Source organism: Mesocricetus auratus, unplaced genomic scaffold (assembly GCF_017639785.1).
Source record: "Mesocricetus auratus isolate SY011 unplaced genomic scaffold, BCM_Maur_2.0 Super-Scaffold_100004, whole genome shotgun sequence".
Classification (NCBI taxonomy): Eukaryota; Metazoa; Chordata; class Mammalia; order Rodentia; family Cricetidae; genus Mesocricetus; species Mesocricetus auratus.
This window is the reverse complement of record NW_024429189.1, coordinates 108,478,844-108,505,029: the sequence shown is the minus strand read 5'-3', so window position 1 is coordinate 108,505,029 and position 26,186 is coordinate 108,478,844. Positions and strand designations below refer to the sequence as shown.

At 39.2% G+C, this 26,186-nt stretch overlaps 1 protein-coding gene across 2 annotated transcripts in view; it reads right to left on the bottom strand.

Annotated features, from left to right (window-relative positions):
- The window catches only part of Macrod2 (mono-ADP ribosylhydrolase 2), a 1,968,454-nt gene that overhangs the window by 178,370 nt on the left and 1,763,898 nt on the right, over positions 1-26,186 (bottom strand). For both annotated transcript variants that reach the window (XM_040746387.1, XM_040746388.1), the window contains exon 10: positions 6,611-6,658. In XM_040746387.1, the coding sequence (XP_040602321.1) occupies positions 6,611-6,658 (48 nt within the window). The remainder of the gene's footprint in view (positions 1-6,610; positions 6,659-26,186) is intronic.

Below are 26,186 nucleotides of genomic sequence, written 5' to 3'. Positions count from 1 at the left end.
TGGCATACCGTTTACCAACCAATTCAAACTAAAACCTAGGTATCACCATTCAAAGTTATGCTCACCTGCCCCCCTCCCAAGCCAACTAACAATGCCATCTTTGTTCTAACAAATTCTAAGCTCATCTATTATGAATTGTCCTGGCACCAGAGTCAGCAGCTCCTCTTGATGTTTCTCAGTTCCTGCCTGTAGCCTTCTAATCTCCACTTCTAAGAACCTTTCTTTGGCTCCTCCACATTGCAGTGATATATTATTTATGATTTATTAAAGCTTGCCTGGGGATTCAGAAAGCAAAGTCAGTCACAAGCCATAGAAGTGAGGCACACACCTTTAATCCTAGCAGCCAGAAGCTAGGAGGTGGTGGTGAACACCTTTAATCCTAGGACTCAGGATTAAGAAGTAGATGGATCTCTCTGAGTTCGAGGCCACCCAGGGATACATGAGATTGAATCAGTGTAAAAGAGTAACAGATCACATGCCTTTAATCACAATGCTAGAGGGGTACAAAAGATAGCGGCGGGGTCTTCAGTATTCAGTGGCAGGCATTGATTCTCCAATCACACTGGAGAGGCAGCAGGACCAGGCCAATTAAAGTGAGGTAGTGTAAGAGCAAGTGACCTGCAACTTTGCTTATCTGATTTTTAATTTGAAGTTTGAACCTCAATATCAGTCTCTACGTATTTTATTTATTCGTATTACACCACACCGTGAGCTTTTAAAACATAAGTCAGATCTGTGTGCTCCCTGTTTAAAAGTCACTACTTCTCATCCTCATCCACTTCCCCTGAAAAGCACAATGTGCCATTTGACCTTGCTGACACCTAGTCTTTCACCTCCTATTTGCCTTTCATGTTTTTCTTCAATTTCCCCTTCATTTTTTTATGTGTGGATGTTTTGTATATGTCTACGCACCACATGTCTGCAGTGTCCACAGAAACCAGAAGAAGGTGTAGGAATTGGAGTTACAGGTAGTCATGAGCTGCCATGTGGGTGCTGGGAATTGAACGTGGGTCCTCTGGAAGAACATCCAGTCTTCATAACTGCTGAGCCATCTCTCCAGCTCCCCCTTTTTATTTTAATATTTTGAACCACAGGTAGGCTGATTCCTTCCCCAGGACTTTGCTAATGTCCCACACTCCAGAACTTATAGCAAATTTCTGCCTAGTTTGGGGTTTTATTTTAACTCTTTTTATTTTTACAAACCAAATTCACCATACCACCCCCACCCATGGCTGCAGGAGGCAGAGGAGGCTTTCCCTGACCATAGCGTGCAAACAGCCTATGAGGGAAACTTTTCAAAAACACATCAATTGTATCTGGAATTATCTCGCTCTCATTTATGTTTTTATTGTACATTTATACACACATACAACCAATTAAAAGTCTCATGAGAAAAAGGCACTTCTTTTTTTCAAATCCTTCCTGTATCCTTGGTGCTGAGAAGTACAGTGAGAATTTCATTTTAGAGTCTATTTTATTTTTGCTTCACTGATCCTTTCTTTAAGTTCAAGATATAATAGGTCTATGCTTAATACCCATTCTCTTAGCAGCTGTTGCCTCATGCCAGAATTCTAAAATTACATTAAGGGACTGGGGTTAACTCATTTCTCCTCTTCGCTCTTTCATCTATTAAGAAAGAAACAGAACACCAATAAACTAACCCCACATTTGATAGATGTGCTATTAAAATTTTGGCATCATAGACTACAAAGGTGTGGGTCATGAGGCTAGGTTTTATGTGGTCACAAGTCAGTCATGGCTAAGGTTATTACCAAGGCCAGGGTGAAAAATATTGCGATGACTGCATTAGCTACTTGCCGACTCCTGTCACAGGTGTGAGATGCATGCTGACCCTTTAGAATGGTTCAGCAAAATCAGAAATGAGGTCTTTTGAACAGCTCATTGCATACAAATATCAGGTCCACTGAAAGTCACAAAGCAGTCAAGGCAACATTGTGATCTTACCACTAGAAGATCTAGTCCTATTGTACCCTGAAGAGTACCCTAGCTGCCTTGCTGGCTAGGCAACAGTTTCTAGAGATGAAAATGCAACTTCAAACCAGTGTTTCTTACACCTGAAAGTTTTGTTAATTGCATTGAAGTTTGTGGTTTCCCACCTTGACAAAAATTCTTAGGGTCGAGAGGGACCTCGAACTGACTTGTGAAGCAACCTTGTTTCTTATCTAAATTTAAAATGGAAAATAAAAAAAATAATAATAATAAATAAATAAAAATTGAAAAAAAATTCTTAGGGTCTAGGTGAAGTTTTCAAAGAAATCTGTTTGCCTATATTTGAAGATATTATAATACCCCCAAATACTAACACTTTCTATTTTAAACTACTGTCTGGGCCTTCAGACGACATGGAAACTTGCTGCATAGAAGGGCATGTGTGAAATCCACTAGTATTTGATCATTTCCTGATGCCCACAGAACGTTCGAATAAATGTCAGAGATAAACATGACCTCTGTGTAACGTTCATACCTGAGCATTGTGATGATTGACGTTGGAGGAGCCCTGCTGGCTTAGATTGGTCCAAGTCAAGAGTGTGTGGCCATGGAGATGGAAGGACATGGGAAAACATTTGCTATGCATGAACTGAGGATCAGTAAATCACTAAATAGTTGTTCTAAATGTTTAAGCCAACTTGTTTCTTTCAGGGGGAGAATGTCACCTTGAAGACCTACCAACTCTGTTTGGGATGCTTCTGCCTCCATTTGCTCCAAGGGTCTGGAGACCAGAGCAAAAAGTTAAATCATGTCAATTTTGGAGTAAGACAAACTTGGATTCAAATTCTTGCTCTACTATTTGAGTAAGAATTAACTGAAGTCTCCATAATCAAAGTCTTTCTTGGTCAGCTGCTGTATGAAATAAACCCATGCACATCCAGTGATCTGGACAAGAGAATGCCCAGTTGAAGTCTGGTTGAAGTCAGCAGTATGCTAAAACTGACCTGAGCCAGCTCACGCCAATCAATTGTGCTATCTCCCCTCAGCTCTCATTGGAAGCTTTAAAAAGTGCATGGATGATATTATCATGCCTGTTACATCATCAGAAGCTTCCCATTGGAACTCACACCACCCATAGAGCCAATTGACAAGCACAACATTGTTTTTAGTTATTAAAGTTGTTATTCACTGCCACTCAGTGGCATCTGCTATCAGGTTGAATCACTTGAGTAGCCCTTCACTAGGTCGATTGTATTCTTAACCATCTAAGTAGCTTTCTTACTTCTGTGAAAAGAGGTGACATATGGTGGAAGGAAGAAAAAAGTGAATGGTCTTAGGGGAGAGCTACACTCATCTTGCAGACCAACATACTCCACTGTGAAGTTAGAATGAAACCAGCCTGCCCACCAATGTGTGGCCGAACCAGCTGGACCATCCAGCACATGAGTCTCCCATGGTTTCAGCACTCAAACATTAGGAGATGCAAACTAGCTCCCCAGATCTATTCTGTCTTGGCATCACAGATCACTGAGTGTGACTTGTCCAGATGTTAAACGCAGAGCTTCCTGGAAATCTGTTGGGACTAGAATCAGAAATAACGGTACTGCTCCGGACTTTAAATGCTGACTATAGTTTGTGGAACCCTCCTTGCTTTCAACAATTTCTTTAAAATGAATCAATGGTTTGGATAGTTAGCAACTCTATTTAAGAAGTCAAGTCCCTTTGCCTAGATAATGTGTACCTGTGGCACTGAGGCAAGTGATTCATGGGAACATAAAGCTGGCAGAAAGGGCAGAACCCCTATTGCTGAAGAGTCTGTCAAGGACACTTCATCCAAGGAATGCATGAGAACAACACTGGATTCATGCAAATTAATTTAGGACAGATTTTTAAAAATAAGACATTCTACATGAACATAAGAATTGAAGTTTTAATGGAAATTTTATCTTGGGCTTTCTGTTTCACAAAATTCAATCAGAGTCCTTGTCTTTGGTTATATTGTCCCAGGTATAGATACTAGAACAATGTTTTGAATATAAGTAGCAATTTGAGAATTAATCTCAGGATTTATCAGAAAAGGACTAATGAAATAAGACAGGAGAAGGAAGACAGAGAATTCTTCATATATTCATGAACAAGTCCCACCATGTGCATCATAGGCTCAACTCTTGGAGACTTCTTGGTAAGGATATAGATTCATGATGCTTAATATTCCAGCTATACAAACATTTCCAGTGAGAACTTGAAATGTGCTTGCTTAATTTGAACTGAGATGTGGATGTAAGATATGCATGGATGTCAAAGGTTTAAAGTTAAAACTTAGACATGACACCTAACAGAATTTCTGCATTGATTATAGGTTGGAGTGATAACATTTTTGGATAACTGTGTTATATGAAATTTTATTAAAGTTAAGTTCACTTAAGTATTTTAACAAAAGTACTAGAATATATAAAATTACATATGAATCTCACATATTTCTATTTATTATAATACAACATAGCCTAGAACTTGTCTCAGATATGTGTGTGTGTGTGTGTAACATGAGTTCTAATAGATCTTAATAATAAAAATAAGATATTAAGAGGTGAAAGCTGAAAGAACAGAGAAGCAGAGCACTCAGCCACTAGACCTCTTACCTCTACGATATCCCCACACTGAAAAGAGACTGAGTTCCTCTGTTCTCCTGCCTACAGTACTTTCTCTGTCCAGCCATATCACTTCCTGTCTGTCTATACAGTCCTCCAGACCTCAATGGTTTGTTAGTGACTAGCTCCGCCCTCTGATCTTCAGGCAATCTTTATTTGTTAGAGTACAAACAAGATATCACTCTGTGAGTGTGTGTGTGTGTGTTGCTAAGGTTTGAGCCAATGTTCTTGCATAATGACTCTTACTGAGCTATACCACTTCCACAGGAATTCTGAGAATCTAACCCTTATCCATCATTGGTTGGAGAGCTACTCCAGAGAAACAAACTCACTAGTACATTGAATTTTCCTTCATGAATAGACAAAAGCACTCAGTTGAGGGACATAAAAGCTATCATTAGAGGTTTCCATTCAAAGCCAAGAATGAGTACTGAGGGAACATAGGCAGGGCTATGTTGCTGCTGCAACAGTTCCTCCTCTGCTCTCTCTAGTCCCTCTTCAGACTTTCACATCCTTGGTTCACTTCTTACTTTAGTTGAGTCCATTGCCTTTGTAGGGAAGGGAACCTTATAAATCAGACATGTCTAGACTGGAGAAGAGTAGAGAAAGGCTATGGTTATTGGTCAAGTGAACTTTTAAGAAAAAAGGTAGTAGATGCTATTTCTCTATGTAGTGAATGGATTTCCACAAGACAGGAGGGAAAGAATTAAACTAAGGCAGAGAATGTCCATTTTAATGAACTCTTGGTTAATGATACCCTTCACAACCAAATTTGAAGCTCTGTTAAATGGAGATGCTGAGACCACAATTGTCAGTAACTATAGTATGCTCTGGCATCAAAACTGTAACATACACAAGACTAAAATCTTTGAGATATCTGTTTTAAAATTGAAAGCTGGGCCCATTTAATGGCAAAAGCATTGTGATTGTTGAAATGGAGAATATGGGACTTTTAATGATATAATTAGCTCCACGGATGAGAGAAGGACAACAGACAGTAACAGCATTGTGAAGCTTTATGGAGAGTCAAGCACTGTGGGCAGCATTTAAGGTATATTATTTCGTTGACTCTTCTAAATTAAACAGTATGGTGAGCGTATTTGCCCCAGAAGTGAACAATGAACGTTGTAGAAAGATACTTAAAGTCAATAAATAGTGTAGCTAGAACTGTATTTGAGTCTATTGATCCATGAATTACTCTCTATGGACAAAGTGAGTAGCTCCCTTAGGTCATAGCTCACACTTTTAACCACAAGGTTTCCTTGTGATTCTAGTCTCTCTTGAATGGTTGTCGTTTTCTTAACAATGAGAATGGTCTGTGCTATATGACATTCATCAAATATGGTCACAGGAACAGTTAAGGCCTCACAAGCTATGAAGAACCATCTAGAATGGATGAAGTGATGCTATGTGATTTCTACACCTTGACTTTAAGAAGGTGAAGCATCTCCCTGGCTCATTGAATCTTTCAAAACAAAATCAGCTGGTCACCATGTTGGGAAGGACTTCTAGATCTTCTAAATCACTTTTAATTTTATGTTCTGGAATTGCCTCCAATAAAGCTTCCCCTCATAGTTGAGTCAGTCATCATTCAGGAAGGTAATTAAAAGAAGTTTTGGAATACTCCAGGACCTAAGTGAAGCCCAGATATTATAAAATCTGGTGAGTAAATTTCCTCTACTTTGGAATTCTGAGATTTAGTCTATCATTATAACAAACTGTTGTTTTGAACACCAAGATATGGTGATGGTTTCTTTATAACTCTGTTCGCAATGCTAGAACATAGTCTTTATTTCTTTCTTTTATTTTTTTCTTTGCTCTATCAAGAAGCTGAAAGTTCAATTTAATGGTTAAACATAGTAACTCTATTTGCCTAAAGAGTTACTATAACTGCTTATCTTTTTCATGCTGTTGAACACATATTTCTATTTTATTAATCTTATTCAGTCTTTCTCTAAAAATTATAGGATTTGACTAAATAAAACTGGTTCCACACTTTACAGTCTTAATACCTGCATCATCTTTCATGTCAGCATCAGATGTTCCTTCATTGTTATCATCTGTTGGAAAAGGAAAGATAAAGAGTCAGATCAATGCAAGAAGCACCAGCGTGTTCTGATTTGATTCATCAAATAACAAAAAAGAAGCAAAAGGAAAGTAGAAAGCCAAGAATAGCTGTTTCTCCTGTATTGTCATGCTGGGTTTGAATAAAGTGTACCCATACAGTAGAACCTAGCACAGAGGGTTACATTCCCCTTTATAACAACCTGTGTGTCCCATAATTTGTTTTATATATACAAAGTATGTATAGTCTCATTGGTTATCTCAACTCTTCAAAACTGTGACACATGAACTTTAAATAGTAGGTATTCCTCACTCAGGGAAAGTATGTGTGCTCAGCTCCAGTGTCAGGAAAGCAGGCACACTGACATTTGCTTTCTGCACTGTGATAGGGGCAGTGCTTCTCTGCCGTAAGACAGACCTTCCACCATCTGCTCCCATGGACCCCACTGGTGGTCTCATTTCTGTCCATTTCCCATAATAATAATGCTTTCTAAGTGGACAAGGATGTGTGATTCCTCTGCACTCTGACAACATGCTTGCTAATCAACTAACTCCCTCTCTGTCTCCCTCCCATGCAGCAGTGTGTGTGTGTGTGTGTGTGTGTGTGTGTGTGTGTGTGCTGTGTGTGTTGGGAAATGGTTTTTCTATATAGCCAAGGTGATAATAACACCATGCAAAAGTTGTCTCAACCTTTCTGCCTTGGTCTTATACCACCATACTTAGCTGTACTTACTCCTTTGAACTCAGCATGCTATGTCTCTCCTTGAATGCTTCTCACATCTAATACCTGGGTCTGAATGTTTGACACCCCTTTATAGGCTGAGTGTTTTCCCCAAAGTCATGATCTTTGGAAGATGATTAGATCACCAAAGTGGAGCCCTGATGAATAAAAGCAGTTGCCTCAAGGAAAAGGTCAAGGGGAGACCCAGTCCCTGTTATTTCATCAAGGACATGGAAAGAGGATGCTCTCTGTAAGGATCCAGACCCTAGCTGGCACTAGAACTGCTGAAATCTGGGAACTGGTCTTTTAGCTGGTGAGAAATAAACTCCATTTTTATAAGCCTTTTCATTTATGGTAGTTTTTTTACAGCAGTCCAGACACTAAATACAAGTCAATACCTATATGTTTGTTGCCCTCTGGTCACTTTACTGTACTCTAATTCTAACCCTTTGCCTTATGTGTCTTGGAGGTTTCACAACTGATCCTTTCTGTGGCTTCCTTTGACACCCTTTCTTCTAATTGAGAATGGCTGCCTACTCAATCTTAATACAGTTCTGCTCTGGTCTACACCCACATGATAACAGCCCCCCGTGAAATGCACAAAGCCCAGCCCAACCCTCTGACATTTGCCTCTAATACTTATGGCCAACAATATCTGGTTCCAACCAGCTTCCTTACTTCTATAACATTGGTATCATCATCTAGACAGATGGCAACACTCAACTATTTTCTGTTTCCTTGAGGTATTATTGCTTTTACTCTATTTTATGTTGCTATAACAAAATACATGAAGTGGGTACTTTACAGATATGAGAGGTTTATTTAGATCACAGCTTTGGGGGGTAAAAATATAGGGTAGTGTGGTCCCATCTGTTCAGGCCTCTGTTGAGAGCCATTGGATGTGTCAACACACAGCAGATGGCATCACAAAATACCCACATGCACATGTTAAGAGCAAAAAAGATGAGAGGGAGAGGCACAGCTCTCTCTCTCTCCTATAGCTCTTGAATCTGAGCAATAAACCAGTCCTATGAGGACCACACTGCCTAATTATCTCTAAATGGCATAGAATCTTGGCACCATTACCTTAGGGATCAATATTCCAGAGCACAGACCTTTGGAAGACAAAAATCATAATATTTTCCTTTTATCTATCTGTCTCATTCCTGCTAGTGAAACCATCTATACTCTTCAAGACTAAGTGAAAATTTTCTGATGCAGGTAAGCAGAGGTTTCACCAAGAAAAGCAAGAGGCTACTAAACCAGAGGGGTGTTTATGAAGGCTTCCCCAATATTCTATTTAGTGGGAGTTTGAATTAACTGCATTTTTTTGTGAATGTTTTACTGTGTTATGAGTATATACTTTAAAGACATTTGAACTCAGGTTTTTCTACTGGCCCTTCAGCCCACCCATTTCTGGGCATGTGATCTTGGAGAAACTGCCTATTATTCCTGATTTTCAGGTTCTTCCGTCATATGAGTGATGATAACAGTATCTATTATACAGACTTGTTCTGAGGACTGTTACATAATACCATGCAAAGCACTAGAACAGGTATTGAAACATCATCAAGTGCTAGTATTGCTTACTATCTCTATAAAATGTCACAATCCATCACTTGTGGATATATCTGTCTTCCAAATGCCCACCTCATGTATATTATGAGGATGAAGGCCATGTCATGTGTTCCTTTGTTTTCCTTGGTGCCCAGTACCATACATTTTATGTAATAGAATAGATGAAAACTTTTGCACTAAATGGCTAAATCACAAACAAGTATGTAATCTTGGGAAAGCAAACAATATTACCCTCAGTTTCGGGAAATCAGGGTGGTGAGGTAACCAATTTCTTATAATAGGAGGCAGGGTGTGTACACTTGCACACGCACAGCTTGCACAGGATGAGATTTTATTTATTTATTTTATTTTAATTTTTTTCCTTTTTTTAAAATTTAAGTTAGAAACAAGCTTGTTTCACATGTCAATCCCAGCTTCCTCTCCCTCTCCTCCTGCCCTGCCTTCCCCACCAGGTCCCCTAGCCTCCCACCCAATCTCCATTCCGATCCCCAGGTAGGGTGAGGCTGTCATTTCACCCAGGGCAGGGCCTAGGCCCTCCCACAAGAATCCAGGCTGAGATAGCATCCTTCACTGTGGGATGGACACTCAAAGTCTATTTGTACACCACGGATAAATACTACCCAAGGCCCCATAGATTACCTAGGCCTCCTCACTGACACCCTCATTCAGGGGATCTGGGTCATTCCCATGCTTTCCACATAGTCATCAATCTGGGGTCCAAGAGCTCCCCTTTGTTCAGGTCAACTGTTTCTGTGGGTTAAACCAGCCCAGTATTAACTCCTTTGCTCATAAGTTCTCCCTTTCTGTCATTGGATTCCAGTTCAGTTCAGGGTTTAGCTGTGGGTGTCTGCCTCTGCTTTCATCAGTCGCTGGATGAAGGTTCTGTTTCCCAGACTCTCTGGCAGTGGGATTGTATGCTGGCACTCCCCTGATTCATGTCTAAAATCCATATATGAGTGAGTACATACCATGTTTCTCTTTTTGTGATTTGGTTACCTCACTCAGGATGGTTTCTTCTAGTGTTTTCCATTTGCCTGCAAATTTCAAGATTCCATTGTTTTTTTTTTCACTAAGTAGTACTCCATTGTGTAAGTGTACCACATTTTCTCTATCCACTGTTCAGTTGAGGGGCATCTAGGTTGCTTCCAGGTTCTGGATATTACAAATAATGCTGCTATGAACAAACGTGCTTGTTGTATGAATGTGCATCTTTTAGGTATATGCCTAAGAGTGGAATTGCTGGGTCTTGTGGTAGACTAATTCCCTTTTTCCTGAGGAATCTCCATACTGATTTCCAAAGTGGCTGTATGAGTCAGCACTCCCACCAGCAGTGAAGCAGTGTTCCCCTTTCTCCACATCCTTTCCAGCATAAACTGTCATTGGAGTTTTTGACAGTTTCTGACAGGAGTAAGATGGTATCTCAGAGTTGTTTTGATTTGTGTTTCCTGGATGGCTAGGGATATTGAGCACTTTCTTAAGTGTCTCTCAGCCATTTTAGAGTCTTCTACTGAGAACTCTCTAGTTCTGTAGCCCACTTTTCGATTGGATCCTTTGGTGTTTTGGAGACTTGCTTCTTCAGTTCTTTGTAAATTTTGGAGATCAGTTCTCTGTCAGATGAGAGGTTAGTGAATATCTGTTCCCAATCTGTAGGTTGCCCTTTTGTCTTGCTGACTGTGTCCTTTGCCTTACAGAAGCTTCTCAGTTTCCAGAGATCCCATTTATTAGTTGTCGATCTTAGTATCTGTGCTACTGGAGTTATGTTCAGGAAGCAGAAGGGTCTTTGCCAAACTCTTTCTATGAGACTTCAATAACCTTGATACCAAAGTCACACAAAGATACAACTAAAAAAGAGAACTTCAGACCAATACCCCTCATGAACATTAATGCAAAAATACTCAATAAGATACTGGCAAATTGAATCCAAGGGCACATCAGAAAACTCATCCACCATGATCAAGTAGGCTTCATTCCAGGGATGAAGGGATGGTTCAACATATGAAATCCACCATATAAACAAGCTGAGAAACAAAAGCAACATGATCATCTCACTAGATGCTGAAAAAGCCTTTGACAAAATCCAGCACCCCTTCATGATAAAGGTTTTGGAGAGACCTGGAATAACAGGAGCTTACCTTAACATAATAAAAGCTATATACAGCAAACCAACAGCCAACATCAAACTAAATGGGAAGAAACTCAACACAATTCCTCTAAAATCAGGAACAAGACAAGGCTGTCCACTCTCTTCATACCTTTTCAATATTGTCCTTGAAGTACTAGCTAGAGCATTATGACAACAAAAGGAGATCAAGGGTATACAAATTGGAAAAAAGAGATCAAACTTTCACTATTTGCAGATGATATGATAGTTTACATAAGTGACCCAAAGAACTCTACCAGGGACCTCCTGCAGCTGATAAATCTCTTCAGCAAAGTGGCAGGATACAAGATCAACTCAAGAAAATCAGTAGCCCTATTATATACAGACAATAAAAGGGCTGAGAAAGAAATCAGAGAAACATCACCCTTTACAATTGCCACAGACAACATAAAATACCTTTGGGTAATGCTAACCAAACAAGTGAAAGACCTGTACCACAAGAACTTTGAGTCTTTAAAGAAAGTAATTAAAGAAGACACCAGAAAATGGAAAGATCTCCCATGCTCTTGGATAGGTAGGATCAACATAGTAAAAATGGCAATCTTACCAAAAGTAACATAAAGATTTAACGTAATCCCCATTAAAATACCAGCACAATTCTTCACAGACCTTGAAAGAACAATTTTCAACTTTATATGGAAAAACAAAAGACCCAGGATAACCAAAACAACCCTGTTCAACAAGGCAACATCTGGAGGCATCACCATCCCTGAGTTCAAGCTGTATTACAGAGCTATAGTCCTGAAAACAGCTTGGTATTGGCACAAAAATAGACAGACCAAGGGAATCGAACTGAACACCCCAACATTAACCCATACCTGATCTTTGACAAAGAAGCTAAAATTATACAATAGAAAAAAGAAAGTATCTTTGACAAATGGTGCTGGCATTACTGGAAGCTGACATGTAGAAGACTGCAGATAGATCCATGTCTACTGCCCTGCACAAAACTTAAATCCAAATGGATCAAAGACCTCAATATAAATCCAGCCACACCGAACCTCTTAGAAGAGAAAGTGGGAGGTACCCTTGAACAGGACAAGCTTTTAAAACTACAGCTTATTGGGTGTTATGACACTAGAATTCTGCTCTGCTTCTTTGGTAGCCATGTAGTGAACACTACCACATACAGGAGGCATAATAGTCTTTAGGACTATTATGAGGTTAAGAATCCTTTTCTTCACAGAAATCACCAAATGAGTCATCATGAGTAGAGCTCAAGCAGCAGAGTAGGAAATGATGGGCCGCTACAGGTGAGCAGAGGTTCTACCACTGACAGAAAAGAACTTCCGTGGATGCATTCCAATTGAGGGGAAGGGTCACCTAAAAGGTAAGCTTAGGCTAACTTGAGGTAATGAGAGCAAAAAGTGAATCACCAGAGAAGGTAGTCTCCTGCCTATACACCCTTGTTCACTGACATTTTAAATGTATTAAAGCTTGCCATCTGCCGTGTGGGTCCCTTGCCTAAGAGTTTTCTCTGGTTCTGCTTTCTAAAGCCTAGCCAGCTAAAGGAGTTCTATACAATGAATATGTCCCAAGAGCTGACCTACCACACATGAGAGACAGCTTCCTGTCTCTCTCAAGCTTGCCCCCAAATACCTCAAGCTTGTTCCACATGATTTCCACAAGGCTCCTTTCCTCATTGAATTTGAGGTGCTTGAATTTGGACTTGAACTTAAACAGAGATAGAGTGTAAGTGGTTTGGAATTTAACCCATTGACTTTATTCCTTTCCCATGTTCTTTTTTTCTCTTTTCTGCTGGTGTTTCCTCAGATTGCCTTTCAACAAAGTATCCCCACACTTGAATCCTTGCTTCAGGACAGGTCTTGGTTGCTATTTTTTGTGTGGTTGTTTGTTTATTTTTAGCACATTCAAACTGAAGGGAGACACTTGGAAACACATGTATGTGAGCAGTCAAAATACCTTCAATTAAATGAAACTAGTTCTGAATGGCTGAGGCAGAGCCTGATAAACCTAAGCTTAAGTGGTCTTCTCTGGCTAAAAGTCTTCCCTTACCAGGTATAATGATTCATTTTATGAGCCATTTGACTGGTTCAAAAGGTTGCCCAACATCTTTCTGTGTGTGTCTTTGAGTGTGTTTCTGGAGATTACCATTTAAACAGGAAGACTGAGAAATGTGGCCCTTCCTTATGTGGGTAAGCATCAGGACATCATAGGAAAACCCCTATAAGACAAAACAGCTGAACTTCACATGGAAGAGGGGCATACTTCACAGTCCACTATCCACAGGGTTGGCTTGACAGTTCTCATGTTTGGATCCTGTTTCTTCTCTACATTTGAATTCAAATTGAAATATTGCTTCTTGCTTTGTCTTAAACCTCCAAGTACTCAGACTAGAGCAGTGGTTCTCAACCTTCCCAATGCTGTGACACTTTAATACAGTTCCTCATGTTGTGGTGACCCAAAGCCATAAAATTAATTCATTGCTACTTTATAACTGTATTTTAGCTACTGTTATGGACCACAATGTAAATATCTTATATGCAGGATATCTGATATGTGACTCCCAAAGGGGTTGAGAACTGCTGGACTAGAACCTCACCATTGGCCTTCGGGTTCTCAGATCATTGGCCTCAGAGGGGGAACTGTGCTACCTCTTCTTTGAGGTTACCTTTCTGTCTGAAGAGCTGAAGAGTTTTCAGCCTCAGTAATTTTATGATCCATTCCTTATAGTAACTATTTTGCATACACAGGTGAGTTCATCTGTTTTTCTAGAGAAACGCTAAGAAAAGATTTCTAAAAGAAAGTTAAATTCTGACCAATATGCCAGCATTTGAATTTTATCATGAAAGCTAGAACAGCTAAACAACTTTAGGCAGAATAATGATGCCCCAAGTTTTGAAAGACAACTTTTTTCTTCATCAGAGGAATTTACCATGATATCATAAAATATGTGCCTTGATATTTTGCTATTTTAATTAAAATCAAAAGAAAGTGCTTTGGGTATGTAAAATACATGATGTAGTTGCATGTTAAATAAATTTATCTTGCTTCAACATTCCATACAATGTGCTTGCTTGAGTCATATTTGTGACTATTTCTAACAGGGCTTCTTTTCCTAACAATACCAGGAACCAGAATAACATTATATAAAAACAGATGATATCCTCTGAAGATAGGGAGTCATGGCACTGAAAATTTGGACATAGAGGACTGACAGGAGTTACTGTCCTTTTATGCAGTTTTTTAAGCTTATACCTATTTGTTAGGGGACAAAAATAAAATAAAAGGTCTCTAGCCTAAGAGATACAAATACCATTTCAAAACAAAGAGCAGTCCATCAGATGGTATTGTCCTTCATGTGTAACCCCAGAAAAATCCCCTTCTTTTTCTAGGTGTAGCTCACATAAAGGCTAAAGTCCACCTCCTCTCATAGGCCTGTATGATATTAATTTTATAAAGTATGCGAGTTTTATTCAACCCAGAACTCTCTGTCAGATTGCCCTGTTGACTTCTGCACAGTACATACAGTTATGACTATATTTCTTATTTTAATAAAAATATATGTAAAAACTAGTTTCTTTTGAATCAGTTTGGGGTAACTGCTAGCCATGTATATTTCAGAAACCCCTTTGTAACGAAGAGGCTAAGCTGCTTTAGCTGTATGGAGGGTATCTATTTCACCTTCTCTATGGGAGACAGAGTTAATATGAATGGCTTTTGTCCAGTCATTACACCTGCTTTCTGAGAAGCACTATGTTCCCCAACAATAAACAATATACACTTAAAATAATAAGTATGCCCCAGGGTTTCAAATACCTTGAGATTTATCTTCATCCTTTTCCTTAGATCTAAATTATTAATACAGTATCTGGGAAAGTGGAGTGCACGTGTGGGCTCACACACACACACACACACACACACACACACACACACACACACACACGAGAGAGAGAGAGAGAGAGAGAGAGAGAGAGAGAGAGAGAGAGAGAGAGAGAGAATTTTATTCTGAAACAAGTTTTCAAACTGTGGTCTCATCATCACCTGAAAACTTGTTAAAAATGCAAACTTTCTGTACTTACTCAAGACATACCAAGTAAGAATCTGTGGGGGAGAAATCCAGAAACCAGGATTTTGGCCATACTTGAATGAGATTTTTAAGACAAACTGAAGTTTTAGATCCACTTGCTTAAAGAAAGACAATGCCCATCTTTGGGAACATGGTGACTCCTTAAATCCGGTGTAGTGCAGTATGTGCCCAAACCAAAGCAAGCATAAACATGCCTGTGTTGGAATCACCCAGCTAGTATGCTGCTGGATGGTCTTGTCATGGGTCATGTCTACAATCCTTAGATTGGCTCAGAGGTGTATTTGTGGATGGAGAGTCAAAGAGGACTATAGCTGCATGGAAAGAAAGGATGTAGTGAAGGTAAAGGTTACTCTAGGGGGCTATTGATCCTTCATCTTCAACCCAAAGAAATAACTTGAAGCATGTAAACCAAAAAACCATTGTCACCATTTTAGGGCCATCTATACATAAGGGTAAGTCTTTCAAGATGACCAGTTTTACAACCCTTTGGTGGCTCACATTGTATGTGCTTACAGTCCACAGGCTTCTTGTGATGTCTTCTTTGTATTTCATTGTCAGCAGTTTCTGGAAACTATTTGCATTTACAAAGAAAGAACATATTATTAGAATAAATAATACTCTGTAGGATTTCCATGAAGTATGGAAGATCCTGGAATCCTCCTGACTTCTTAATAAGACTTGATAAACAGAAGCTCTAGACGAACATTGACAGATGAGGGACTGTACTTACAGAGGCTTCATTTCTAATATTAAATCGAACACAAGGAACCATTGAATCTATCTAATGCTCCTGTAGAGTAGCTGAGAGGGCTAATTTTTGAAAGCTTTTTTTAGGTGGATGAAAACAAAATATTTTGTTTTGACTTTGTTGTAGTTTAATATGAGCACTCAGTTGTCATTAATGTATCAATCTTGATTTATCAATAAAAATGCTCTTTTTCATCATTGCACATCTGGCTCAGTAAGCTTAGCACACTATGGTATCAAATTACAAAGTCCGGTATTTGGGAAGAGGTGGACTGAGGTGTCAGTGGACAGATTTTGAAAGTTGCTCTGGATGTGTTGAGTTGAAGATGGCTAAGAGACTCCCAGCTAGACATGGACTGGTTTCTATATAGCAAAGAGTGCTCTGCCAAATACACAAACAGCAAGAAATTAGAAGATGGAACATTCACTGGGTAAATGATGCCTAGTTAAGGATACTATCAACTCCAAAGTATTATCAGAATTCATGTGATCAAACAAACTGGATATTTGTAGTCATGGTCGACACATTAAAGAGGTTTAGATCTAACTGTGGTGGTATGTTCTCATGATCCTGTCACTTTAGAGTCAGAGGCAGGAGGATTTTTCCAAGTTTGAAACAACTTAGACTACATAGCGAATTTAGCCAGAATTACTACATAGTGAGATCTGTTGAGAGAAAAAAGAGGGGGATGGGGAGGGGGAAGAGAAAGAGGAGGAAGGAGGAAGATGAGGAGGAGAAATTGATTATAAAACCTCACCAAAGACAATTACAGAGGAAAGGTTTGGACATTCATGTGATTATTGCAGTCCCTAGATTGAAAACCAAGTGAAGGAGACAAAGGACAGTGACACATGAGTGAGAGAAGTCAAGTCTAGTCAACAGACAGAATATAGGTTGGGGAATTTTGAGTTATTTTCTTGTCTCATATTTCATGTTTTTGTTTTTTCCCCTGGTGAAGCCTGGTTGGAATTTTCTCATCCATATACAATTCCTCCTCAGTGGGAATTTATTTCCCTTACCTTTGTCTCTCTGTTTTCAAACAAAGAAAAAAGAATAGAAATTAAACCGTTGAAGCCTCTTGCCAAAGCACCCTGCTGCTGTCTCCTTACAGCTAAGTTTCATTCCCCATTCTAAGTGGTATTTAGGAAGTATCTGTTTTTCCACGACTTTCTAATAAGATCAAACTCTACTTAGTCAAGGCTCATGTTCCCAGGTCCTTGTTTGTTCTGGTGTTTATCAGTGTTCGCTCCACTCACTGCACACCCATCCCTCCTGAAGGGACAGATTGCTTTCTGCCTATGCCTGGTGCTTGTCCCAGCATTCAGGTTGCTTGGTTACAGCAACACTTCACTGAATTTTCACTGAAGACACAATATGTTTGCAGCTTTTGAGGCCCATCAAGTGGAAATAGTTAGCACTCATTTCTAAGAAGGCAGTAAACTCATTTATGTCACATTACCCAGTGCCTGCCTTGTAGAATTGTAAACGTCAATGTGACCTGCACGAGAAATGTCGACAAATGTGTCACATTATCTGGAAATGATCATCATTAAAGAAACTTTTGGATTCATTCACTCATGGATATGCCATTTAGGGAGGGAGAAAAAAGCAACTTATACTATATAAACAGGATTTTGATTTTGTCATTGTTTCATATTCTTTTTCGAAGAGTACTGGTATATATAAGCTCTTATCACTGCTATAATAGATTTCAACTTAAGTCCCTTAAAAATAAGCAGATTTGCTGGATGTGGTAGCTCACCCTTTTGTCCCAGCACTGGAGAGACAGAGGCAGGCAGGTCTCTGCAAATTTAATTCCCACTTAGGCTACAGTGGGAATTCCCTGCCACTTCGAACTGCATAGTGGGGCTTTTTTATTTTTTGAGCTAGATTTATTACTTTACAATGAACTCTACATGATATTAATAAAACTCAAAGTCAGTTGTCAGGGTGAAAGCTGAAAGATCAGAGTAGCAAAGTGGCCAGCCACTAGAGAGTTCTTAACTCTACCAATGCTCAGACCAGTGTGGGGAATCCTGTTCTCAGACTGCCTGCTTCAGACTCACTGCCTGGACTGTGTTGGTCTCCACAGATCCTCAGACTGCATCTCTCTCTTGTCTCCTCCCGCCTTATATCCCTCTCTCCTCCCAGTCATATCACTACTGTCTCTATCTTCTTAGGGCTGGGATTGAAGGAATGTCATCTCAAGTACTGGGATCATCTTTATGTGAGCTCTGTTTCACTTTTAGACATATTCAATTTTGTGTAGCCCAGGATGGCCTTGAACTCACAGCGGTCTGTCTGCCTCTGTCTCCTGAGTGCTGGAATTAAAGGTGTGTACCAACACTGCCTGACCTCTACAGCTAACTAGAATGACTAACTCTGATCCTCAGTCAAGCTTCATTTGTTAGATCACAAACAAAATATCACCACATTCTACCTTACAGTTTATATGCTAAAATATGTGTGTGTGTGTGTGTGTGTGTGTGTGTGTGTGTGTGTCTGTGTACATGTGCATGGCATGGAAGAAGTATGAAGGTCAGAGGGCAATTTTGTGGAGTCAGTTCTCTCCTTCTTCATATGGGTTGCAGGGATCAAACACAGGTTTGTGTACCAAGGTACCCACTGAGTCATCTCCAGCACCAGATCTCCAACATTCTGGTATGAAAGTACTAATTATATCCTTTGTACAATTTTTATTGACATTACATCGTTTGCTTATTGATCTATAAAATGTCTTTGTATATGAAGTGTCTCTTTTCAGCATTTTCTTTGTTACATTGTTTTTATTAACAAAATAGTGGGAAAACATTTTATAAAAATAAAGAATGCAGAAAAGAAGAAAGATTGAAGGTTTTTTAAATGAATTTTTTAAAAATTTGATTTTATTTTTCAACCAAAACTTCAGTAATGACTGTGATGTTAAGCTTATGGACTTTATGGCACAGGACACTAGTTAATTTCCAATAGAATTCTTCTTAGTAATGCCTTGAGATATTCTTTAATGACACCACCTGCTTCTCACTTTCCAGATGCATTAGGTAGGAGAAGGAACCCACCCTAAAATTTAAAAAAGTCGTTTGTAGGCCTTAAACTGCACAGCCTAGAATATGTTAGGTTACACAGAAAAGAGAAAATAAGCTTCAGCTCAATTTGCATTCAGCTGACTTAGGATAAAGGTATTTCTCTGGGATTTCTAGATGGATCCTTTAGAATTAGTTCCAAGTGTCTTTAAGATCTGAAGGAGACAGAAGGAGAGAACCAGTGAGAGATCTGAGTACAAATGAGTATTCAGAAAGATGCAGCATTGCTGATTTTGAAGATGGAGAGAGAATTCTAGGAGACATGTAATACAGGTGGTTTCTATAAGCTACAAAACCGAGGAAATGTTATCCCTTCCATTTTCCAGAAGGGAGTGAAGTCCTGTTTTACATTTGATTTTAGCACACACACACACACACACACACACACACACACACACACACACACACGAGAGAGAGAGAGAGAGAGAGAGAGAGAGAGAGAGAAAGACACATACAGACACAAATTTTTAAAAATCATAAAAAGAAAATTGGAGATAAGTGACTAAAAAGATTGAATAAATCAGATGGGCAATAAGAAATGCAATTTCCCATTAATTATCTTGTTTAATGTGAAAAACATGATTGTCAAAACACGAGAACATGGTCCACTGAAAAGAGTAGGATGGAAGAGAGTTCTCATCAGCTGCTGCTCACGGGAATGTAAAGTAGATTGTGTAACAGTAGGCATGGCTGTTTATAGTTTTGTCTGTAGAAATGGAAATCCCTGCAGTTGTGTAATACAAGGCACTTATCTACAGTGCTGCAAAAACAGTGAGCAATTTGAGAACTCCCATCAAAGCATCTTGGTTTTGAATACATTTTGAAACAGCAATTTCACTTTTAAGAAGTATTGAAAATTAGAGAATGTGAATATTTACCCATAAGAAGAGTTTCCTTAAGTTTCAAATACAGAGCATTTTGCAAAAATAGTCATAAGTTCAGTAGCAAGGCTTTGAGTAAACTTTGGGTCTATTAAAATAAAGTAACTGAAGAATACATGATTACAAAAAAATGCTCATTGTTTGTGGTGAGTGACAGGAAGGAAGTGTAATTCAGAATTTCTGGTTGTATACATTTTTCCATTTCAAACGACCAGAAGGATATAACAAAGTGTGATTGATGTCTGGATTATAGGTTAGGAAATAGTGTATGTTTTCTCCTTTTTACTTGTGTGCTTTTTTAGTAAAAATATATGTGATTTTTATAAGAACTTCTATTTTCTTATAACAGTGATCACAAAAGTAAAATTATGTATTTCACATTCTTGTCAAAAATCAAGATGAAAACAAATATATAAATGTGTACATTTTAATATTTGTGATGTTCACTCTAGACACCCATCTGAGTAACTGTTTATATCACTTTCCTTCTATTGGCTGTGACTTTATTTGTGATTTTTCTTGGGCAAGTCTGAAAGCCAGGAAAATTAAGCCACATGCACAAAGTCATGACTCTGAGATTGTACCAGCACTGGAAGCTGTTTCTTGTGGTGACAAACCCAAAAATGCCTTTTTCCTTATGCCACAGATGCTTTTAATGTTCACTAGACATTATGTTCACTAGACTTATTATCTTTCTTAGAAACTCACCACCCTGGCATCAATACTTTTTGCAAGTCTCTATCTTCCAAACATTAGATTGGCAAAACAAGAGAAAGAAACCTTACTGACTCATGGCAGCTGTGCCTCATTAGTGTTCTTGGAAAACTAATGATAATATGTTAAGGTCCCAATAAGAGTGTCATTCCTCCATATTATCATTAAAAAGATCAATTTTGGAGCAGACAAGCAACTTCAGGGTTGCTCTGGCAGAAACATTGCACAGTAAGAAGACTGGAGATGAGACTGACCTACTTAAGTGACTTTGGCCTTTGACCTCAGATTATACAGCCTCTATCTGTTGCCATTGCTATGAAGACAGGTATTGTACTTATGACATTAGGTTGCTGTTGGAATGTCAGGTTTCCAGTCATGGACAGAATTAAACATTTTGTTGTTGTTGTTAATATTAGTGGGGCTTATGTAGTCCAGGCTTGTTGCAGTCTCATGTTTCCCCTACCCCATTGTCCTAAATTCTGGGATTATAGTGTTGTATTGTCACATCCAGTTTAATTCCTGTTGTATATGGGCCTTTCCCTATTTAGGATGGGTTACATTCTGATGACTCCACTACAAATTGAAAGGACTTCTAGTCAAAATACAGTTAAAAAATCTAGCCTACTAGATATCATAGTTTTGCCACACAGTTCACTGTGAAACGTCAGTCATATCCCCTCAAATTGGCAGAGCTGATCAGATGCTGAGGTTGTCTGCCACTGTTCTAGCAGCTGGTGACAAGAAATGGACAGAGTCCAAATTAAAATCCTGAAATAAAGTTTCTATTAAATGTATGACTTTATTTCCTTCATAAAGTCAAAATATCTTGAGTTGAACCATGATAGATGAGGACAGTGTACATATAACGTACTATGTTTTTTCTTAACTCAAAGATGTCTAGTCTTATTTTGAAGAATGTGAATGCATTTTTCAGAGATGCACAAGCTGGAAAAGTGCATCTTATTTGGTTTCGCCATTTCTCCAATCTCAAGGCCCCTTTCTCTGTATGTTGCTTATACAACACTGGCTTTTCTTCTCTGCTCCAGTTCACTCTTAATGGTCTCTACAAGAGCCACATTCTTCATGAACTTTGTCCCAATAAACCCAGCATTCATAGATGTTTACTTTGAATTCCTGACTACTGTGAACATGAAGGTATGATAATTGCTGCCTTGCTACCACCATGTTCCAATATCATCCTTGCATCTTCACAATAAATGCAAGGAGTTCAATCCAGCTAGACAAAGGAGTCTAAGCAAGACATCAGCAACCAGGACACTCTGAAATAAAACCAATGCAAAGATGAAGATATCCAGTGTCCTGGACGACAAGAAGGGCAATTACAGCAGGCAGAGCTGCTAAGTCTTGGTATGCTGTTCCATGGAGCTGCCCAGTACACTAGGTTTAGGATTTTCTCTGACATCTACCCACTAGACAACAGTAGGCTTTCTTCTACCACATTTATGAAAGACAAAAATATCTTGAGATGCCTCTATAGAACAAATCATCCATAGTTGAAAATCACTGAAATTAATGAATATAGGCTTTCCACAATTTGGAGGAAAGGCTGGCAAGCTCCAAACATCAGGATTCTTCAACAAAGTTATAAAAATTTCAATTATATATTAGAAAACTTAGTTTCCTTAAGATCTCTAGTAAGACAACTGTTGGCAACATTTGACTTCCATTTCCCTACTAGAAACTCTCCTCTTTCATCTTAAAGTCAATGGAAAGTATATACGATAACTTCTACATGCTGTAAAATATGAACCTTTTATATAGAGAACAAAGAGATTTCCAGCTGAATCACAGAAGGATTATTTGCTTTAGGCCATGTAACAGTGCACTATAACTATAAATTATCTGTAACCAAAGTGTGTGATAATTCCATAAAACTGCCATATTCTACTTCCAAATAATACATCTGGAAGGGAAAATCAAATGTGCTTTACCCCACAGCAAGGAATAAAATTGCTAGGGAAATCTTTCCTGAGTTCTCTCCTTTGCAGTTTCTTCACATTTTTCTGATATTCACATTTCAAGAGCCCGTTTATGTCCCCTGTAATATTTGATTAAACTCCTCACACACTGTACCTCTGGGAGAGAGACTGTCAAATTTTGGTTTGTTTTTGGATATAGAGCTTTTGAAGTGTAATTAAGTGAAGTGATGACATTAGAATGGGGTCTTTACCTAATGTGACAAGTGTCCTTGTACAAAGAGAAAGACTGATGACAAGCTACTTAGAGAGGAGACCATATGAAGAGAAGGGGGCAGGGGCATATTACCATGAACATGCCAAAAAGAGAGATCTGAAAACATTCTACCTCGGCCAACATCTTGATCTTCAACTTCTGGACTCCAGAAATGTGATAAAATGCATCCTGTTGGTTAACCCATCCACTCTATGATATCTCACTTCTGCAGACCTAAGAGAGCCAACACCAGTGATTTCTATCCCACCCTTGGTTGCTCTGTGAGATCTTTCATTTCCCCATTTCTTCTCACTGACTATGCTGTCTGAATGATCTAGAGAAAAGTAAACTTTGACAGCACTAATGAAGCACCAGTTTGACTCATTGGGAACATTTTCATGAATGCATTTATATATATTAGAAAAGAGAGAATCATGGTGGCTTTGAGGAAAAAGTGGGCAACAAGCAATTTAAGGATGGTGTTTTCTTGGTGCTCTGAACACATCCTGCCAAGAGACCAGATTTCTCTAATGATGGGCAACAAGCAATTTGAGGATGGGGCTTATATGGTGCTCTGAAAACATCCTGCTAAGAGACCACAGACTTCTCTAAGGATGCTATGGAGAAGACTAGCCTATTGCCACTTGGGCATTGACAGATGCTGGTCTCAGTTTAAAATATATTGCTGGCTCCCAGCTGCATGCCACAGTTTATTCAAGAATGGCTCATTTTCTATAACTAAGAAGTAGAGTGTCAGATTATAAAATATAGTGACCCATTTGCCATTCATTTTCAGACTGCTACGAGCTGTCTAAAACCCCATTGTATGCCATTACCTTAGGCTTACTTAAAATCCATACTCCCAAAGTGGGTGTTTGCTGTTTGTATCTCTGTCCTTTTCCCACTGATCCAAAATCAAACACATCATACAACTCTTTGTCCTGTTCAAACCTAACAGTCCACACCCAAGTCTTATAAATAGCTTCCCTATTCATGAACGTTTTCTTCAAATGAGCAAATTCACCACCCCTTTGAGAAAGCCTAAGGGACCCCAAGGAAGGCCTAGTTCTACCATAATTCTTCCTCTCCCACCCCATCTGTGCTGGCTATTTTCTGCCAATTGGACATGTAGAGTAATCTGAGAGGAGGGGACTTTAATTGAGAAAATGCCTCCAGAAGAAGACAGTATAAACAAAAAATCTGTTGGGTATTTTCCTAATTAGTGATAAATGGGGGCAGGCCCAGACCATTGTGGATGGAGCCACCCCTTGGTTAGTAGTCCTGGGTACTTTAAGAAAGCAGGCTGAGAAAACCATGATGAGCAAGCCCATAAGCAGCACCCCTCCATGGTCTGCTTCAGCTCTTGCCTCCAGGTTCATGCTCAGTTTGAGTTCATGCCGTGCTTTGCTTAGTGGGCAATGATTCTGGTATATAAGGCAAAAATAAGTACTTTGCTCTCCAAACTGCTTTTGGTCATGGTGTTTTATCACAACAATAGTAATTCTAACTAAAACACCACCCATATGCTTCCTGAAACCTCTGCTGCCCAAACAGCTTTCACTGTACCCACAATCCCTCTGGACATGAGAACAATACATTCCTATGGTTTCTTATGTTGTTGTTTTTTTCATTTCCTTGCTGTATCTGACCACACACACACACACACACACACACACACATTATTGTAGCTTAGGGCCCCTCTCAAGACTGACTATGTATAAACTGGGAAGTTGAGATCCCATCATGTGCTGCTAATTATGATGACCTGAGTTCAAACCCTGCTTGGACGCCCATGGTAGAAAGAGAGAACTGACTCCTGCAAGTTGTTCTCTGACTTCTGTGCACAAGTGTGTGTATGTGTGTGTGTGTGTGTGTGTGTGTATACATGTATACACACATCAAAAATTACATATTACATATAATTCAAGGCAGATAAATCTCTAGAACACCTTATAGTGACGCCATAACAATAAAATTCACAATATAAAATTAACAAGGTATCTATGTTTTCAGAACTATCATGAGAAAGATATTAACATGGCTAGACCAAAAAAGAAAAAGAAGTCAGTGAAATGATTCCTATTAATAGTCTGCTATACTCATAGATTGGTGCCTAGCAAAATTGTGATCAGAGGGTTTTCCTCAAGCAGGTGACAGGAAATGATACAGAGTTCCACAGCCTAACATTAGTGGAGCTGAGAGAGCCTCTTGGTAGATGGGGAAGAAGTATTGTAGGAGCCAGAGGGGTTGAGGCATGGTCGAGGGATTAAGAATATGGCCCACATGGGCTGGAGGGATAGCTCAGCCATTAAAGGCTAGGCTCACAACCAAAAATATAAGAATATGGCTCACAGATCAACGAATCAGGGCTCACAGAGACTGAAGCAGCAACCATGGCGTCTGCCCAAGTCTCTATTAGGTTCTATGCATATATGTTGAGGTTGTTTAACTTAGGTTTTTTTGTGAAAATCTTAACAGTGGGAGTGATGGTGTCTCTGACTCCTTTGCCTGCTCTTGGAAACCTTTTCCTCCTCCAGCCTTGACATGGAGATTTGTGCCTAGTCTTATTGCATCTTGTTATGCTGTTTTCAGTTGATATCCTTTGGAGGCCTGCACTTTCCTGAAGGGAAATGGAGGAGCAGTAGATCTGGGAAAGAGAGGAGTTTGGAGGAGGAGACTGAGGGAAGGCTATAGTCTGGATGTATTTTATGAAAGAAGACTGAATAAGAACTCAAAGGAAAACAATGGTGTCTCGTTGATTTAAAACAATCCCTATAATTTACTCCTGCAGCTGCTACAATAACTTTGATCCTCTGCTAAAGCCCTGGCCCTGGCTGGTGAGAAGACAGTATCTAAGGTAGTGGTTTTCAACCTTTCTAATGCTATGACTCTTGAATACAGTTCTTCATGCTGTGGTGATGCCAACCACAAAATTATTCCATTGCTGTTTCATAATTGTAACTTTGCTGCTATTATGAATCATAATGTAAATATCTGATATGTGTGATATCTGATATGCAACCCCTGTGAAAGGGTCATTTAGCCTGAAAGGAGTTACTACCCACAGGTCTAAGAGAGCTACTAGTCTAAGGAAAGACACTTGCATCCACCCCCCATTGGCTATCAAAATGTCACTTTTCTTTATTTCCTTTTTACTTTCAGCATGAGTATGCTTTACAGATATAAAGGAGTTGGAACTCAAAGGTGACTTGCAAAGAAAAGATACAAAGGGCACCCACTAGAGATCTAAGGAATGGACCAAAGGACAAAGAACGCTGGCAGGCCCAGAACAGGTGGGGTTCTCACATCCCACAAAGTTCTTGTTCTGTTGTTCTGATTAATTTTCTCACAGAAGTAAGGGATATTTAAGACCCTAATTCCCTTAGGGTAGAAT